Source organism: Battus philenor, unplaced genomic scaffold (genome assembly GCF_028537555.1).
Source record: "Battus philenor isolate CCGP_79_NKW_IND1 unplaced genomic scaffold, ilBatPhil1.0.hap1 SCAF_17, whole genome shotgun sequence".
Taxonomy (NCBI): Eukaryota; Metazoa; Arthropoda; class Insecta; order Lepidoptera; family Papilionidae; genus Battus; species Battus philenor.
The window spans coordinates 1,144,457-1,165,406 of record NW_027181679.1 but is presented as its reverse complement, the minus strand read 5'-3'; the positions used below and the strand labels follow the sequence as shown (position 1 = coordinate 1,165,406).

General features: G+C 36.3%; 1 protein-coding gene across 1 annotated transcript in view; it reads left to right on the top strand.

The window, feature by feature from the left end:
* Rat1 (5'-3' exoribonuclease 2 Rat1) overlaps window positions 1-9,534 on the top strand; it is a 49,739-nt gene extending 40,205 nt beyond the window's left edge. The window contains exon 17 of the mRNA XM_068762953.1: window positions 7,771-9,534. Coding sequence (XP_068619054.1) covers window positions 7,771-8,135 — 365 coding nt within the window. The 3' untranslated portion in view covers window positions 8,136-9,534. The remainder of the gene's footprint in view (window positions 1-7,770) is intronic.
* The last annotated feature ends 11,416 nt before the right edge of the window (window positions 9,535-20,950 follow it).

Below are 20,950 nucleotides of genomic sequence, written 5' to 3'. Positions count from 1 at the left end.
TTATATCTTATACACTAATATTATCTATTTATGATATTATATACCTTCTACTTTCCTATATAATGTTTGAATTTAATCAAAAAAGCTTCATTAGGGTGAAGGTCACTCAGAGGGCAACGGAGAGGGCTATGTTCGGAGTTTCGCTGCGATTTCGAATCAGGAATGAGGATATCTGCAGATGAACTAAAATCACCGATGTTTCTCTAAGAATAGCACGTCTGAAATGGCTCGTGCGACCGATGATGGCCGTAGGTGCTGAAAGGTTCTCGAGTGGCGACCACAAGCCGGTAGACCAGGCGTGGGCAGCCCCCCCCCCCAGGTGGATAGGTGACATAGTTAACACGAGTCGCTAGATTCGGGCAATGGTTGACCAGCCATCGTGGTGATCTTTGGGGAAGCAACCTGCAAATTAGATTACGAAGTGGATTCAAGGTCAAAAAATATATTTAAATTTGGGCAATAACTCAAATAAAGTAGATAATAATTAATTTTAATATGTAGTAATATGAATTTGCAAAACGATCTTTGTATAGGGTGTACTATACATTAATTGACGGCAAATGAGTTCTAAATTCGCGTAAACAACTTTTAACGTCTATAACATATCATCCTGTATATTCTACAGGTTGATAGGTTATAGATCTTTCATTTCGTAATCTGCAAATTATCATAGAAGTGGAAGTCAGGTCAATAATGCTTAAACTTTTGGCAATAAGTAATCTTAGAAGTTAAAAAAAATTATCGCAATGATTTGTCAACAACGATATGCGGCTTCCCAACGATACAGTTCCGCATGCACGGCTCATTAAAAATTACCCAAGTATCACTTCGAAAATAAGGTTGTAGTTTACTTTGCGCTAGTGCATTCTGCTGTAGGTAGTCGTGCGTTTGATTAATGCGATGTTTCCGAGCAATTTGATGCGCGGTTTTGTCTTATTCAGGCACGGGAAAAAACATTTACAAATCTACAATCTTTCTCGTTTGATCCGAAAACTAGAGTATTCGTTAATAATGAGAAAAGGTTGTCGTTTACTAATGAATCTTTTGTATACAGGGTGAAATCTTTGAAGAGTAAAATGTGTAGTTCGTGTTTCAGCTAAAATCTTTTTTATCTATTTCGACTATATCACTCTGAAAATCCGTTAGAATGCGCCAATTCTCTAATTCAACTACTACTAAGTGCAATCAATAATTAATTTTAATATGTATTAATATGAATTTTTAAAGCGATTTTTCATACTTTATTATCAATATGTTATTATTTCTAAAACCATTTAGTTTTGCATAAGATGTATCATAGCTTGGCAGCGAATAGGTTATATTTTCCTCTGTAAACTTTTTTTTTACATCTATAACAGATCACCCTGTATATTCTACAGGATGATTATAAGTCGTTCTTTTTTGCATAGAGATAGAGCGTATGTGTACACATTTCTACTCTTCCAGTCAAAGCCTCTTAAGGATGAAAGTTTCTTAAACTTCCAACATTATTTTACTGTGATTTTTTTTTGAAGAGGTGGCTTTTCATACTGGATCTATGTGGTAGTATTTACAAATGAATGAATACTAAATCAACTGATAATTTGTTAGTAATTTTTAGGTTTGATTTTGGCGTCAGTAGGTCACATGAGGTGTACAAACGACGTAGTCAAAGTCACGGGATATTGATGGATGGAGGCAGTGTAAGACAGTCGTGATCTTTGGTGGAGGCATGTGCAGTGGGCCTCCATCGGCTGCCATAATGATGAAGTCTGATTATACAAAATGATTGATATTTAATCGCTCTTGTTTACTCTAAGAAACTAAAGGAATCTATGTACAGTAAATACAAAATAAAATTGTATAACACTGAATGCAAAGCAATAATCGTCTATAATAATTACGATATCATCCGAGTGAAATCTAGATTAAGGAATCGAATGAACTGTAGGGCGCTGAAAGCAAAGATAATAGAAGGTAATTTGTGTGAAAAAAAATCGCTTTCGAGTGGCGTCGCAGCCCCACTGTGGGCGCCACGAGACAAAGGCGTCTAATGGCGTGCCCACTTACGCCCTCGACGCTTGCAATTACGCGCTACGTGTTGCCGGTGCTCGGTTTGATTCTCTGCTTTGCCTCGTTTGGGTCATTTTGGGGTTGGTGGGTTTAAGTCTGTGACCTACTCTTTGGCAAGCAAAAAGAAACAGCGATCTTTCGATACAAGGTATATTTAGCTTGTAACACTAAATTTCCGATTAAATAAAATCGATTTATTAATTTTGGGATAAGGTGTCTGTAATAATGTGGAGATCCGCAGAATAATTAAGGCCATCGACGTAGCTTGATGGATTGCTTGTCTAAAGTGGCGGGACAAATCGATCGTGAATCCGAAAGTCACTGACGACGCGCGGCGGGGGATACCCAGGTGCACAGGTGACAAAGTCAAGGTCTCACAGGAGTCATGCGAGCAGTGCAAGACCAGTCATTGTGATGATAAGAGCGCTATATCTTTCAATGGAAATCTTAAAGAATTTTTAATTATAGATTGTAACTGACGAGTTTCTTGTTAGATTCTTTGCAAAACAATGAACGTTTAGAATTTGGTAGTAGCACGTGGAGGAAATTGCAATTGCCAATACCTGTCGTTTCAGCCTACATACGTCCACTGCAAGGGACAAACCTTCCCCAATTATACCTTCGAAACATAAAACAATTGCCACGCTTGGCAGACGTGTCTAGGTCTGTGTGATGTGAAGAAATGAAACAGATAGAATGTCAGATATTGTGATGGATGAAAGAAGAAAAATTAATGAAATCAAAGTTCCTGTCCTAAAGAATGATAGGGGAACGGGAGGTCGCCGAAAAAGGGGCCTAAAAAACGAGTAAATAGCGGACCAAGCTAAGACTAACCTGTTAGTCTACGTCCTGCTGCCTCGACACCAGGGACTTTGCATATGCCACTTGGGTTATACGCTACTTACCCAAGTGGCAAACTCAAACGCCGGAGATTTTGAATCTGTCAAGTTATTGTCTGTTAGAATAAGTCAGATTCTCCGAAACCATGTTTCTAGTCGCAAAAATTATTTTATTTAACGAAACACTTTTTATTCCGTCATCATAGGCCCCCTCCAAAATATATATGGAGGAATATACCATAATCGCCACGCTTGGAAGGCGAGGTTGGCGATCGCAGTGTAGTGTATTATATTATCAGAGGTCGCTGCTGCTCATACTATGAAAACTTGTAAGCAGTGACAATCCTATATAATATTTAATGGAATCAGACGTTACCTTGCGGAAGTCCATCCTAAGTTAGAAAAGGACTAATATTTAGCCACCGCACATGCAGTAGTAGTCGTGCAACAAATTGCACCGCCCGCCAGCCCGCTGATAAATGCGTATGCGGCAAACAATGCGAATCACACAACTGCCACCGCCAAATCAATCAACACGTGTTTCACCCCTCCACGGGGCATCTTCAGGAGTTATTTTACACCGATTAATGCCAAACACAGAGTGCTCCCCAGTAATCCTATATAATTAATGATCAAAGTGTCAATAATATAAAATTGTTTATCTGTATGTAAAACACTCTCATAACAAATTTGGCAAGCAGAAAGACGTGGTCAATGTCGCAGCTGGTATGTGTTAGTGCAGTTTTCTCTCGGTACGTGTCTTGGTACAGTACAGAAGATGACCACCGACGGGATTTTAGTGGGTAAGAATATAACCCTGTTCTTCTCCCAAAAGACAGAGCATCAGGTCCATTATGAAGATTTCGCCCCCGATATAGAAGATAAATGTCGACTCGTATCAAAGTGGTTAACGAGATTAATTCAGTTTTCATGGAGTATTCTCAAAGGATATGTTTCGTGGAAATTGGGATCCTTGGTACAGAACAGAAGATGACCACTGACGGTATTTTAGTGGGTAGGAATATAACGCCGGTTCTTCTGCCAGAGGGCAGAGCATCAGGTCCATTCTGAAGATTTCGTCCCCAATATAAAAACAAGATAAATGCCGACTCGTACCAAAGTGTTTAACAAGATTAATTCAGTTTTCATGGAGTATTCTCAAAGGATATGTTTCGTGGAAATTAGGATCGATCTTTAAGCTTAGCTTTCCTCCGCGGTGACGCAGTAAGCCGGCTGAGAGGTCGAAGCGTAAATCTTTGTTTGCCGTACCGCTGAACGCAGCCCCGATGGTCTCCCGCATCGACTGCCGATCCTTTTACACTGAGGACTTTGATGTGCTTCGGTACCTTTCTCGCCTTAAGCCGTTTGAAACGTGGATATAGAGATGTTGGAACGGCTAACATCATTACCATTATATCTTTGTTTAATTATTATTTTTAATTATTCGTAGTAATTTAAAAACTGCCTTAAGCCTCCCAGAATTCCCAAGAGGGAGAGGGCGTCCAAAAGCTACGTGGTGGTCTAATATCAGAAAGGAGCTGGAAACCCTTCAACTTGATGCAGGGACAACCCAGGATAGAGTGGCCTGGCGCAAATTGATAAGGAGACCCGACCCCAAATAAAGGGAAAAGGGAAGGAAGAAGAAGAAGAATTCGTAGTAATTTTTCAAAGTCACATGAGGTCGCTGGACGCGGGCAATGTAAGACTGATCATCGTGGCGAGCTTTGGAGAAGGCCAATAGTTTAGCAGTGAGCGTATCAGCTGTGATGAAAGTATTTTCAAGGAAGTCATCATCTAGTGGGAAGTGAATTGGCGGTCATAGGCTTTCCCCATAGATTGTTATAATAGTGGACACCTATCTCTATTATCAAAAACCAAACAGTGTTTCTATTGGTCCGCGAAGCTTATATTATACTAGCTGTGCACGCGACTCCATCCGTGTGAAATTTAACAAAAAAATATATATCGTTTTTTTTATTCGTTGAAGAATTTTTCTAAAATAAATGCAGCCTAGTTATTCTTTAGTACATCAGCTACCTGCCAGTATGAGTCTAGTCATAATCGCTCCAGCCATTACAGAGATTAGCCGGAACAAATATACTGACAAAAATTAAAAAGTAGTTTTGATATATGTATCGTATATATATAAAAGTGTTTATTATTAATATTACAAACACACAATCCGATTTTATTTATTTGTATAGATTTCAACAAGTCAATTACATGTACACGATTTTTATTTCAATATCTGGATAGTATATATATATTTATATCACTGAACCTACTCGATAAAACAAATTACGAATAAAATATACATATAGTAAAAAACTAAACTAGGTATGTATTTGAAAAATATCTATATCTTTGTGGTCGATTCGTCTGCGGCATGTCCCAAAGATATCTATGTTGGCAGGCAGGGATGGCTACTGTAGTATGTATTATGGTACGCAGAGAACTCTGCTGATCATCTTCTGGAAACTTATTTCTGAGCAGTGGCAATTCTATATAATTATTGCACAGAGTGTGAATTATATAAAATTGTCTCGAAAATCGAACCAGCGACCTATGATCCGACTACCAGTCGACAAGCTTTATAATCTAATATATAAAATTCTCGTGTCACGGTGTTCGAACTTGAACTCCTCCGAAACGGCTTGACCGATTTTTACCAAATTTTACATGCGTATTCAGTATGTCTGAGAATCGGCTACTATCTATTTTCTATACCCCTAAGTGATAAGGGTTGTTCACCCTTAAAATTTTTTGACGAATTTTTATTTTTTTATTTATTTATCATACAGCATACAAAAATACATACAACCCTAAATTTTTACCCCTCTACGATAAACCGTTATTTTTATTTGTTAATTAAATTTTTTTTTGCAAAACAACGTTTGCGGGATCAGCTAGTATTTATGTGTTATTTATATATATATATATATATATTTAAAGTTTTGTTTCTGGATAGTTTGCCTATTATTGCCCGGTGCAGTTGCAAAGTGGCCGGCAAGTGTGGTTCTTATGTTCCTACCCCGAGTGCCACTGCCGCTTCTAGCTTCTCTATATCTCAACGCGAGCGACATAAAGCGCACGATTAAACACTTGTCAGCCACTTCCAGCTGCCGCAGTTAGGCTGGCGTCACACCGAGATACGGATCACTATGTTAAAATAAATACTAATCAATAATCTGTCGTTTTTAATATATAACAATGTCTTAAGAAAAAGGAAATGTTCTTGTATAGAAAATTTGAATAAAATCGACATACCATGTCGACTTTCTTTTTACGCTTTTTCAATATCGTTTTTGAGGTGGACATTATTTAGCTAGAATTCTTTCATTGTTAAGATTCTATTTTTGTTCTCCTCTCTCATATTTCACAATCTCTATTGCTGTCCTCTTTTATTCATTATATTCTCTTTAGTTACATTCCTTTCATTTACAACCCTTCCACGTATCGCCTTTCTTCCTTCGCCATAATCTTTGATATAATTTAGTTTACAATTAAAAACTCCTTATGTTATTTTTTATTTAACATTTCTTTTACCAATTTACCCAACCTTATATTTCTTAAGTTTTTTTTTATAGCCTCTTCGATTATTTTTCTGTAATAATCTCGAAATTTGCGATGTCGTTCTTTATCTGATATTAGGTTGGTGACATGTCGACTTTTGACGGAGTGTACAGTTGGGTCCGATTTGTTTTTACTGAACACTTGATGTCTTTATTCTGAAACTCTCGGTGTGCCACTGGTATCGTGTAGTTGTAGTAATTCAGGAAACGGTGCGGCGGTCGCACGGAATATGGGCCATGTCCACGAATTACACTCCCACTATATGTAGGTAGTTCTAACTGAAGGTTCGTTTGCGGGGAATCCCATCGCCAAACGGTGGTATGGTAGAAAAGACGTTGAACGTAAGAAATGATAGATACACGTTGTTTTTTATTATCATCCAACCGTGTCCTGATTTGAGTAGATATTTTTTTTTTCAAAAATATACTTAGCGGTATTGAGATCATTACCAAGCGACATTCTACCACTTTTCAACTGATAGATATCCACTGCACGGTGTAGACCTTATCCCAAACATCGCTTCGATGATCGATCTTGCTCTACCTGCATCCGGCGGCTTTCCGCGACCTTATCGACAACCCAGGCTGCATAATCAATTAAAAATTATTTTCAAAATAAAAATACATACCAGTTTTTGCTAAAGAACTTTTTAAATTAAATACATGCATAAAAATACGGTTTACTTAGTTAAAGTCACATATCTCCATTCATTAGCGTACACGTAACATATATATATATATATATATATATATATATATATATATATATATATATATATATATATATATATATATATATATATTAATCGTGGATTCGGATTCAGTGTGGTTAGTTCGAACCTTGTAACAAGCAAATAAATTATCAAAAATAAAGATGATATAGTCCAACACGTTTTACTCGGATTTATCTGAATCATATTTTTGAATAAAATGTTGCAAAACATTATTAGATTGTCTCGAACAAAATTCAAAACGCACATTAAAAGTAAATTAATTGAATAAGTTTATTAGTCAATAAACGAATATTTAAATGACAAGAATCCTCGGCAGCGATGTAATGTCGCCTGATTTGATTTCATACAGGCTATATCTGATAAAGTGTATATGTATAAATCTGTGTTAAACTATATTTAAAGATATGTCTTTGTGGAGTTTCTTCATACTCCTTCTCTACAACTATAACAACTTTCGAAGCAGAGTAGAGTCAAAAATAAAATAGATAATTGATGATCAATAGGAGTTCTGTGAAAAGTTCCAATTTTGAATAAACGAATTTTATCTTTATCTGTGGTTTTGAATTGTTCCAGAACGTTCGCAGTCGTTTGGTCCGCAGCGCAGTGGGTACATACCGCACAACCCCGCCGCGCGCGCCTACAACACGCAGCCCGACCACAACAGCCATCAGAACGGTCAGGAGTACGGGCAAAATCAGCACCGGCAGGGGTACCGTCAGGGATACAACCAGGGAGGCCAGGGCTACACTTCCCAGGGCCACGGCGGCTACCAGTCCAACAGATATGGGCAGGGCCACCACGGAGGCGGACAAAATCATCAAGGAAGTGGTCAGGGTTATCACGGAGGCCAGAAATACACAAGAGGACCACAGTCCGATCGGCGTCCGACCTCCGGCTCCCATAGGTATCAAGGCAACCAGGGCTCCACATGGCGTTGAGCTCAGGACTAGAGGCATCTGTTCCACTTTATAAATAAATAAATCTTTGACATCAAAGATTTCAATCCATAGACACGAACTCTGTTATATATTCTCCTGTCTAATAATATGTGAATATTAACATTAGAAAGACTGAAACTTAATATATACGTATATTATCTAAAAGCAATCAAAATAACTGAATTCTGTAATAATTAACGTGTAAAGATTTTTTTTATTTGTTATAAATATTTTATATATATTTACAGTCATATTAGTAAATATATACAATATTCAAATCAAAAATCATAGAAATCTTGCGATTATTATGGTCTTTGATGCGAATACAGAGTTACGTTGCGTACTAGGGTTTTAATCGTATCAAAACTATGGATTGAAAACTTTGAAGATCATATCTGAGCGTCGTAGATCAGAGATCTAAAATATCTGGTCTCTGTCTCATGAAGTCGCATTGCGCACTTTAATTGGACCCGAATCTGGGTAAAAAAAATTATTAAATATTTCTTATTGATAATGTATAGAAGACAACTACACTTGTAGGGATTTTTTTGACATTTGATATTTCATGTAAGAATAATGTATATATATATGCACACACACACACACACACATATATATATATATATATATTTGGGATCAAGACCACGTAACGTGTCATAGTGTTGCCCTACACAACTTATGTAATATTCTATTATATCTAAATGATACTTTTCCAATGTCAATTTAGTCTAAAAAAAAACAAGAAAATTTAGGAAAATTTTCATTGTAAATTTAATAATAAAATAACATATTTAGTTGTAAGATTTGTCTGTCGGTTATCTATATATAGACAGTGGCGTCACGTGACTACACATACCATTGCTCTTGGTGTCTTCAGACGTACGTGTGGTCGCCCTATTCTTGAAAACCATGCACCCGCCTTTGTAATGCATAAGGACTGACAAAAAAATGTACAACTAATTCTAACTTTGACTTACCCTGTTTGAAGTAATAGCGTGAAGGTACAATTTGTACTGTAAATACCACAAGTAGAAATATTGTTTATTCACGTTAAGAAAATTGAAAAGGAAAGCAGTGTTCACGTTTACCAGCTTTAGAAAGTACGTACGCGTCTCTTATTGTTAATCGCGTAGGATGTTCAACTATTGGATGTCGTCGGAATAAAAGATCCAGGCGTCGTTCATTTAATCCGAGGATCTACGGGAGAGGTTTTTGCCCAGCAGTGGGCGTCGTACTGCTGGAATAATGAAGACACTATTTCTTAACGCGAATACACTCGCGCGACATTAGGCCGCTCACACATCGCGGACCTAAAAAAAAAACTAGATGCACATGATACATGTTTAAAATTTTGGAGATTTATTTGATTATATTGGTAATAAACGGTGAAGATGTCAAACTGTCTTTTTTTTCAAAACTATTTTATAAGTTGAAGTTTTTACTACTAGATTTGCCGATCTTAGTGCCCCGAGTTTTAATTTATAGAACCTACAAGTATGAATGTACGGATGTGTTAATCTATAACAGTGATTCCCAAAGTGGTCTATATCGACCCCTAGTGGTCTATGACATCCTGCAAGGGGTCTACGTCAGCGAAAAAAAATCTGGGGGTCCATGAAATGAAAATGGGGGTCCACGATAGTGGATCTCAACACATACACTGATAGTACCTATTTACTTACATCATAATATCTTATAATATCAAAACATTTACATTATTTATAAAAGTACCTATGAAGTAAAAAAAATATTATATATGTTTATAAAATTAACTTGTTTTTTTTATTAACTTTAAGTTTTTAACACTAAACTTCACTACAGTTAGAAATTTACAGGACATCAATATCAGGTAAGTAGGGGGTCTACCCAACACGGAAAAACATGGTAAGGGGTCTACGACACAAAAAAGTTTGGGGAACTCCGATCTATAACATATTTGTCTCTCGGAAGGCTTGAACATCAGCATAGTAACGCCGATAAGTAATCACAGCACAGTGTTTCAAGCTAAATGCGTGGGTATAAAAAATGCTGACGCCGCCCTGACTGCTAGGAGAGTAATAAGTTTCTCCTTTCGAATTCTCTCTGACAGTAGAGCGGCGTTACTAGCTCTACTGTTACAGATTGAACTCTAGATTAATATATAAGTGTCTCAAACGTCTAATGGAGGTAAGTAGTAACAAACTTGTTACACTACAGCGGATAAAAGATTACGGCTCCAGAGTCAATGTTGCTGCAGATGGGCTGGCCTTCAGACGCTCCAGTATGGTTGTTTATAGTCCAGAGCCCCTCATCCCTCTATCAATGGGTGAGACGAGATCTCTAGTATCGGAGAGTACTAAGAGTCAACACAGAAGAAGACTAGCTAAGAAGAGTGCCGACAATCGAAAGATGCTGCCGGCTATACAACCTGTTCCGGCGTGACCCCGACGCATTTGGTGACAGGGATCTTTTTAATAAACATATATTTACATTAAACGTTACGGATGGTCCTTTGTGCAGAGCGTGCCTAGAAGAGAACGAGACTGCTGTTCACGTACTACTTTGGTGTACGGGGGTAGGATCCTACAGGTCTACCTACCTCGGATCACTAACGCGCCACCCTGAGATCGATGACAACATCAAGGGTCTACTGGGATTTGTCGAGAGGTTGGGTTGCCTTGACTATGCCCAACTTCGATGCAAAATAAGCGCAATGCCTCTTGGCTGCGGAAACCAGCTCGCTGAGACAAGACAAGCATATTTGTTAGAAACAATCTTTAAGACTTACACCTATAACCAATCACCCTGTATATAGGTAGCGGATAGTTCCAAACATGGCTTGGGTGCGTTCATAAGAATTTTGAATATACTTTCGTAAATGAAACGTAGGCTCACATCTGACTTGAGAAAGATATTAGTATATAAATAAAAGCTTATTTAACTAGTGGTCTATTTATTTATTGTTTAAAATCAGGCGATATTTAATTCTAGTATGTCATCGGCAACTGAAGTAGGCTGTAATTGTATTAAAACCACCAGTTCTTAAATATCTAAATAATACGACGCATTCAAATATACTATAGAAACAATAAAAAAAATTGTAATAAGAACTAAAAAATAGTGTTACCCATATACGCGACTAATATTTATTTTTGTTTACCGTTTTTGTGTGTATTTGATAATTTCTTTATTAATGTGGCTATAGGAAGCTAAAATAAAAACCCAAAATTACAACAAAATGGAAAGAAATGCATCTGGAAAGTTTTAAGGGTATGTTTTATTAATGAAAAAAAAAGTTAATGTATAAATAAATTTCATTGTTTAAAGTTCGCATTAATCGATGTACATGAACCGTTTTTTTATTTCAATTGCCTCTTAAAACATTTATTTTGACGCGCATTAGCTTACCTGTCAAAAACGATTTCCAACATGGCCGACAATGGCGTCTGAAGTGGTGTTTGTTCGATCAATAGTTTTTTAATTTCCTTTTTTTTGCACCACAATCGAAGGTTCGAACAGAAATTGTGGAGATGAAAGGAAATTAGGGGCCCCGCGGACCACTGGAGGCCACTCGAGAAATGAATGAGTTGAACTTAACTGGGTTCCAAAGTTTTTTGTCCAGGTAAGCGGTTTTAATGGGCCGGTAGTAACGGGCGCGGAAGTTCGCTGTTGGGATTCTTTACTGTTGCCCTCCGTCGCAAAAACAGCCGCGCCAACAATGTTGCCGAAAAAAAGCTTTTTTTAACACAATATTATTACGTTAAAACGTGTTAAAAAAAGAAAAAAAATCTAAACATTTTATATGCACTTATGACTATGAAAATATATCTATAATGACATTTTGATGTATTGAACGATATTAAATATACAGATTAAAAAGATATGCTTATAGGTACAGATAAAAATATCATCACGTTCTATATTTGAATGATCGATTTCTGTTATTGTGTCACAGTGAATATATTTTTTTAATTTATTGACATTGTTTCCGGTCCTTTGGTTTATGACGTTGTAAGAATGTCAAATTTATTGACATTATTTCCGGTCTTATTATTATGACTTAAGAATGTCAAAAGAGTCACATTTAGTAGAAAATTAAATCAAATTGTGATCCCTTGTAATAACGTTCAAGATTGTCTAATTTTTATATTTTTTTATCCCATAATACGTCAATTACATTAATGGAGTCTGCTAAGGTAATCTAATCCCACTCGCAATGATAAATGAGCCGTTTATTTTGAACGTAGCATAAGTCACTTTTTTTAAGTCGAAATATTTAAAAAAAAATGAAAAGATGCGGTTCAATTGTATTTAGCGTTGCCATATTTACTCGATTTTTTGATAAAGTGACTTATGCCTAAAATATATTTATGAAGTCGATCCGACACTAATAATCAGTAATTTGAAGTCGTAAAATCCTGGGAAATCAGTAATAATGGAAAATATTAAGGAAATTCCGCCATTGTAAAGGAATGCTAACCGGATATTACCGACAAGTGACACCCCAAGCCGAAGTCCCCTCGTAGGGTGCTTTCACCTTAGTCACTCCGTGGAGCATTCACCGAACCTAAGTAAGAAAAGGACCAATATTTAGCCACTTCCGCACATGCAGTGGTAGTCGTGCAATAAAGTGTACCGCCCGCTAGCCCGCTGATAAATGCGTATGCGGCAAACAATGCGAATCACACAACCGCCACCGCCAAATTACTCAACACGTGTTTCACCCCTCAACGGGGCATCTTCAGACGTTATTTTATGGCGATTAGTGCCAAACATAGAGACTTCTCTAATTTTCTAATCACACTACATGTGCGGAAGTGACTAAATATTGGTCCTTTTCTTACGTAGGATGGACTTCCGCGAGGTAACGTCTGATTCCATTAAATATTCACCGAACCTGTCTAAGAGGTCAGCGGTCAGCCCTCAATCCGTTAAAATAGCTGAGGCTCCCTTGGAACTCATATGCTTGACTACTTTTTAAAGATGTCTTACATTAGGCGCACTCTGCGCCCTGCCGCCACAAAAATTAAAAAAAAAACGAAACTTATTTGAAAATAGAAAATGAAACGTGTACCGGTATGTCATTCTAAGAAAAGTGTATCGTCAAATGTATTATCAACCTAAAATACTAGAAAACTGTTTTATCAATACAACTAGTTTTTTTATACATGTCCTTTATAAAGGGAAAATATAGAAAACTTATGAGGTAAATTTTAAAAGATGACACCTATCTGCCTACACAGATTAAATTAGAACAGCTGTTTCTAGCTGTCAAACATTTGACGTGTGTAAAAAGCGTGTAATTAAATAATTTTTGATACCGTTCTGTTATTGCTGGCTAAAATGCATTTGCAAATACAGCGGGTTCAAGGTGGCAGGACGTAAAAGGCTCCTAGCCTTTAAATAACGAAGCTTGATGGTGACTTGGATAACTCCGCCAAGCTCTTGGATTATTTCGGTGGATGCTCCATGGAGGCTCAAGCCCCAACACGAGGTGATCTCTTCATGAGCTGACAGTCGTCGATGAATCCCGCTTAACATTCTGACACACAGGCGCCCGACAAGGCCACCTCTTGACCGGTTGCTATTGCCCATCTAATATCACTACCACTTGGGAAAGCGTTCTGAAGTGCTTCTTAGGTAATGTTTAAATCTCAGAACAAAAGTTTTTTTTTTATTTTTTATTGAAACGAAATTGAAAATGATGCAATTGCCGATATCTGCAACTGCTTCAAAGAACCGCATGCAGCCCGCAACCAACAGGTTGGTCTAATTATTTTTTTCCTATTAGAATCATGTACAAAGGATTCGGAAATGTAGATAGAAAAAAAATGTTAAATGTAAGGACATATATAATTTATTCTTATAAGTCATCATCATGATCATTATTATGCCAGCCAATAGACACTCACTGTGAAGCATGGCTGCACAGACCGTGGCCCGCCGACAACAAATATAATACTCTCGTACATTCGAAAAATATTAAATTCTATCCAGAATAAAACCAAAAAAATTTAATTACCTATAGTTCTGGCGGCCGGCCCGCCATCAGTTCATGATTTGCCCGAGGGGCCCATAGTCTTAATAAGTCTGTGCAACCACGCTGTAAGGTATGGACCTCCCTCAAACAGCACTACTTTCTTTCACATTCTTTAAATTAGCTTTAATTAGAGTTTAGACATTAAATCGATAAAAAGAGTTATCATCCTGATTTTTTTTATTTTAAAATACGACATGCCAATAATCTTTAACAGTACATAATCTGTTGAAGCAGTTCTTACAATAAATGAATAAATTAAATATGCTTAATGTATGGATTAAAAAAAATTTAAATAATATTGCTGGCCAGTACGTCACACGTTGCCGCTGTCCGCTGTCAAAAGTCAATGAACATATTTTTATAGTCTATTGTCGGGCCCTTATTCAGCCGTCAGCGCGATTTCCCGCGCATTCCCGGCTGAATGCGCGCGAAAGTCAAAAATGTCGCGAACCCGCAACGTGCTCGCTTCCCATAAACTCAAGATCTAGAATGTTCACTTCACCATGTCCTAATATGTCAAAGGTTTGTCTTTGTAATTCGCGAGCGAGCCCCTGCGTCGCGGCAGGCCGCCGGCTGTCACGCTGGGATCGCGTGACTCAAAATGGCGCCCCGCGGTGGCGCGCCGCTTGGCGCCATCGCGTAGATTCAAATTCGCTTTGACGCATGCGTTTGACTTCTTTAGTGGTCTTGAGTGTCCGTGACTGGACGCATCTGGGTGTGAATGAGCAATTCCGTGTGCGGTGGGAAGCTGGCTGGCTTGAGAACTGCTCGCTACCTGCCCCGCTCGCTTTCTCTCACGGATTATACAATTTCTTCACGGCGCTGTGAATCCCTTGTATTTTTATATCGAAAATATCTTAATTAACACGAACACCGGAATTTAAAAATAATATTATTTAGATATTTTCAATTCTTCTTTATAAGTATAAAATGATATTGAATAAGTTAAAAGTAACCTGAAATTGGAATTTATGATACAACAAATATTACAATAGACTTTTTGAACACAACCAATTGTCAAGGCTAAAGAAACCTGCGTTGCCCAGCGGATTAGCAGGTTGAAATGGCAGTACAGCGTTGAACGTCTGCCCACGCGATGGACGAAATTCCCCGTTAAGGTCATTCGCAGACGCTGGATGGAGGCAGCTTCCAACCGGTGTTATTACAAAATCTATGGGCGTGGCTATGTCCAGTAATGGACCTCGTGTGGCTGTAATTATAATTGTGAAGATAAAGTAATGTTTTTCTTTGTTTTGTCATTGTTTGACTTTAAATCATCAAATGTTCTTAGTGAGATAGTTATAAGGTAACAATTGTAACTAATTTTATATTTCCAAGTTTCTAAGTTAGTACTTTCTTACTGCCTTTTGTTACTGTTTATCTCCAATAAAGTAAAGTAGTTGACATGCAGGTGTACTAATAAAAAGTAATATACACCGCGAATAAATACGTACAAAAACGATATAATTCGTTTCATTTGGCTACAACATACGGTTAAATGAGATGCTCTCAAACCTGTCTTATCTTTTTACAGTAAGATGTCTATAAAGGTAATAAAGAGATATAAATGTCACGAAATGTTAAAAGACAATGCTGACGATATAAAATATGAGAGCACTAAATTTTTTATTTACTAAAATGGGAATTAAGAATATCCCCCGAAGAAGATACTTATGTAAAAGACGCTAGGGTAGAACTACTAAACGAACTGCGTAATTATAAAACAAAATGAACTAAACACATTCAAATACATTAGCATCGAAAAGTAATGTCGTTTCTGTCGACATATTTTACAGAAAAACCGATTGATTTGTTACCGCTCCGGCATTGATTCTGTATACTATACGGCAAAAGGTTGTTGATAACGAAGGTGAATATATTTATTGGAAATAAAAACTTGTTAAAAATGTAGTCGTGTGAATTTAACTTAAGATAACGACATTACTTTCCGTTTACCCTAGTACAGTCATAATTAAGCAAGAAAAGGACCAATATTTAGCCACTTCCGCACATGCAGTGGTAGTCATGCCATAAAATGCACCGCCCGCCAGCCCGCTGATAAAAGCGTATGCGGCAAACAATGAGAATCATACAACCGCTACCGCCAAATCACTCAACACGTGTTTCACCCCTCCACGGGCATCCTCGGGAGCCATGCCACACCGATTAGGGCCAAACACAGAGTCGACAGTGCATTTGCGGAAGTGGCTAAATATTGGTCCTTTTCTTGCTTAGGATGGACTTCCGCGAGGTAACGCCTGATTCCATTAAACAGTCATTATTGTCGATAGACGAGCATTGCAAGGTATAAGCTTAGATCTCGCACTGCATCCATCTAGGGGGGAGGTTACCCAAGCCGCGTCCACGGGATCGTAGTCAGCAATCTAACTTTCCAACCCCAACATCTATCGGTAGCACGAGCGAAGTGTTCATAGCATTTTTCTGAGTAACGTCAACTTTGATTCTTTAAAATTTATACACCTATTTACAATTACCTATGTATTATGAAGACTGGTAAGTGCCGCTTTCTTAAGTTAAATTCACACGAATACATTTTTAACAAGTTTTTATTTCTAATCAATATGTTCAGCTTCGTTACCAACAACCTTTTGCCATCTAGTATACAAAATCAATGCTGGAACGGTAACAAATCAATCGGTTTTTCTGTAAAATATGTCGACAGAAACAACATGACTTTCCTATCCCTCTAATAGATACAGAATTGAATTGATAATTCACATAAAAGGCAGGAAATGAACCTGCGACCGTCGACAAAATAGCCTATGATAAGACAGTCTTCTTTTAACTTCAAGGTGGGTGGAGGTTTCCCGCGATTGGCATCCGCTGGCCGACTGCCAGTGCCAGTTAAAGTTAAACTGCCTTTTCACGATGAATTTGTGATGCGATGACCTCTGTCACTTTTATTCTTATCTATATTTTTTAATTATACCTTCAGTTATATTGCAAGTATATACTTGATTAGTTATAGGTGTAAAAACTTTTAAGGGATGAATGTATAGCTAATTTTCTGTCAAAATGTCGTACACCTTATCCAAAAATCTATGGTTTCAGAAATAATAAATATAATAAATGCGACTGGGCAGTCTAATGAAAGAAATCTTAAACCAAAGTAACTAAAATAAATGTAAAGAAGTGTTAAAAAAAATTAATCTGTGATAATTAATTTAAAAAAGTGTGATGCAGGAATTTAGATGAAGGTAGGAGAAGCAGAAAAGAAGGTATACAACCGAAGAATGAGGTCATGTGAAGCGTATAAGGAAGGAATAAAAGATAAATGTGAAGGAGGAAATATTTTCCTGAGAAATATAACTCAAGTCTCAGGTTCAAGGTCAAAGGAAACTGGTACCTACCAGGCTTGCGTGGTTCATCTTCGAGCAAATTGTAGCATTTCATCAGACGATAGATAGTTAAAACCAGATTTCACGAGGAGATAGATCTTGTGGAAGCTTCAGCTAAGACAGAAGATATACCGCCGAAGGTACCTTAGCTTTGGCAAAGAAATAAATTGATTTAGTCTTTATATATATTATATTTTATCTTATGTTGATTTGAATTTCGTAATATTAGAGATTGTAATGACTATTATCCAACTCGTGGTTTTAATGGCTCCAATTTAAAAAACGCTACAATCTGTGCATAACAAGCCATGCTAAATAAAACTAGCATCCGATGCGTTCGATTTAGCCCAATTTATTTGATTATTTCGTCAAATATCAAATCAATATGCTTATTATTATATATTATTTTTATTAGGTTTACCGATGACATAGTTATCTAGCGAAAAATATTAGATGCGATTAGCGCAATATAGATCACATCGATCTTTGAGAAACACCTATTCCTTGCTATCTTTTCGTAATATCAATATATGATTGTTTCAACGGATGTATGTTAACAAATATTAATGTTTATCATTAGCTTTTAATATCTAAATCCGGCAGAGATATAAAGACATAAAATAAATAAATCAGATTGTCAATTAACAATATAACACAGCTGGTTTTTGTAAATATCTCATTTTGAATAATAGATTTATTTACGTAACATATAAAACATAAAAAAGTTTGATGAATTGTTACAGTTTCCTTCCGAATTTCGCATTCGGAACACGCTCGCCGAATGCAGTTGATTGGTCGGCGCCGCGCCGCTCTGATTGGCTCACAATTTGACAGTAATGGCGTTAACACGCACTTGGCACGGTCTAAAACGTCATATCTCCATTTTGTTGCTTTTTTATTCTAACCTTTATTTATATAGTACAAAGTATAATTTACAATGACTGTAATTGTAAGTTGCGTCGTATTCGCTTATCCTTCATGCCCCCTGGACAGATGTTGCTACACTTTAGTAACAATTTCGCCCACAGCTCGTTTCAAAAGCTATTGTGTAACGTTTTTTTTTGTATTATTTTGACTAATTCTTTTGTGGTGCGGTTGGTTAGATTTGATCGGCGAGGGAGAGTTAATACATTGGACGCCTCATTGTTTACAGCTACCGGTTTTTAATAGCTTCCATTTTAGTGTTATTTTTGTGTTATATATAGCTTAATTATCTGTTATAACAATTTGTGAAGCAGTTGTCTCGGAAAGATGTCTTTATCTTACATTTAGAAAATTCAATGAGTTATTAGACAGAAATTAGTTAATTATTTTATGTATAAATACATATATACTTTTTTAACAGCCAACCATTTTTTAGAAAAAAAAATTAGATTGGAATAGGCTATGCTCGAGATTACTTGACGCGATTGAAACAGGAATGGGGAGATATAGAGAAACGAAAGTCGGTCACTTTCGTTAAGACGCTGCGGCGAACACCAGGCACCAGCTAGTCCAGCGTAGAACATGGTGGAGGTATTACCTTGCTAGTCTAGAAGACTGAAGATGAAAACCCTCATCCAACTGGTTTAATTAGACATGTGATAAGCCTACGTCAAGGATTGGACCTTGAAAGGATAATTATGAGCGAATTTATAAATTAAAAAAAATGTTAAAAATCATTAGTTTATTTTTTAATCTGTATTATATTACAAGAACATATAACCTTATTATGAGAGAAGTTTTAACTTTTATAGATAATAACTTGTCAAGATATATTTTGTACTACCAAAAATTATTTTCCTGTGGCGTTCCAATGGAATAAATGAATGTTAAATTATATAACGTATTTCACAGTGATCAATACATTAATTATTTAATTTTGGAATGCAATGTAAATTTTGCAGAAAACGAATTGTCAAACGCGCGAACCTCTTAAATGCGCAGTTTCAATATTCGTTATATTTTATTTAATTTTGGTGTATGTTCTGCGATTATGGCAACATTTAATAATCCTTTACAGAGTATAAATAAACTTATAAAATATCGAATGAAATCGGTACAGTCGTTCACGTTCGTCATAAAGGGAATAAGAAATTAATTTTTGTACACCATGATCGATTTAAGATGATGATGAAGAAGATGTAAAACCTTTAAAAGTGAATGAATATAGTTCATTTGCAGTCAATTAGTGTATGGTTGTTTTGATATGCAAAACAATTGTAAGAAAATGTGTTTCTAAATTTCGGATTACTACATATTAAAATTAATTATTGATTACTATCTATCATCTAGAAGCCAATCCTGTCAATTTACACAGGATGATTTAGCTTTTACATTTATAACCAATCATCCTGTAGATTGTGTGAAAAGGCAATATAGAAATATTATTTATTCAAAGGAGATAAACAAATTGAAATCAATAATCACACGCCATAATGACGCCGGCGACTAAGCCACCATGTTACATTCACGGCGGGCTGCCCTCTCGAGTGCGTCGTATTTTTTTTTATATTTTATACTTTTTAATAATTCGCGCGGCAGCGGCGCAGCGGCCGAGCACTCCACTCGAGCACGGACCCAAAAAAATCTCGAAAATCCACCCATGTGTCGCAATTATTCAAACAAATTTGTTCAGGGTTCCGCATCAAAGTATCAATCCTGGTCATATTTCAATAATTACTTTGATTACATTAAAAAAAAATTATAACAATTTTCATCAACATCTTTTCGGTCTTAAAACTCCCACTGACATAGGCCTAATTCATAGACTTAATTGTAATAAATATTACTGCTCTTAAATATTTTTTCGCTTCCATAATTATATTTGTTGTATTTAATATTGATTTAATTTTAAATTTAGACATATGTAAAAAATATATATTTAATAAACATTTGAATGTTCAACAGGAAGTTTATACATTTTTAATTTTAAACATGCATAGTTTTTAGTTTAATCTATGTCACAATGGCGGGTGACAATTGTAAAATAAAATAATTGAGGACTTAATAAAAATATCCTACGTAAAATAAGACAGGTATTTCGTAACTTTTTTTTTGGTTTCTTGTGAAATATCCAGATGTTTAAAATCAGTTTATCTTCTGGGAGGAGGACAGCTTTAATAAGTAAATAAATAATATTTTTTAGTAACTTGTGTTCTTGTATACTCTTTTTCACATTTCTATATGTACATATCATAGCATCTACATATCAGAACATCGCTTTTATATTGTTATTTAATTAGATAAGGCATCTGGAATTGACTTGTAACGTTTCATCTTCATTTCAGTCAATAGACTCCTACTACAAGATATACCTAGCTACTTCATGTGAGCTATGTCGTCAGTACACCGGCTGGTGAGCCTTTTATTTTATTTATTTTAAAAAAAAAATTATACACAAACATATAATTTATTTCGAACGTAAACAAATTAAAAAATGTAAACTGTATTACACT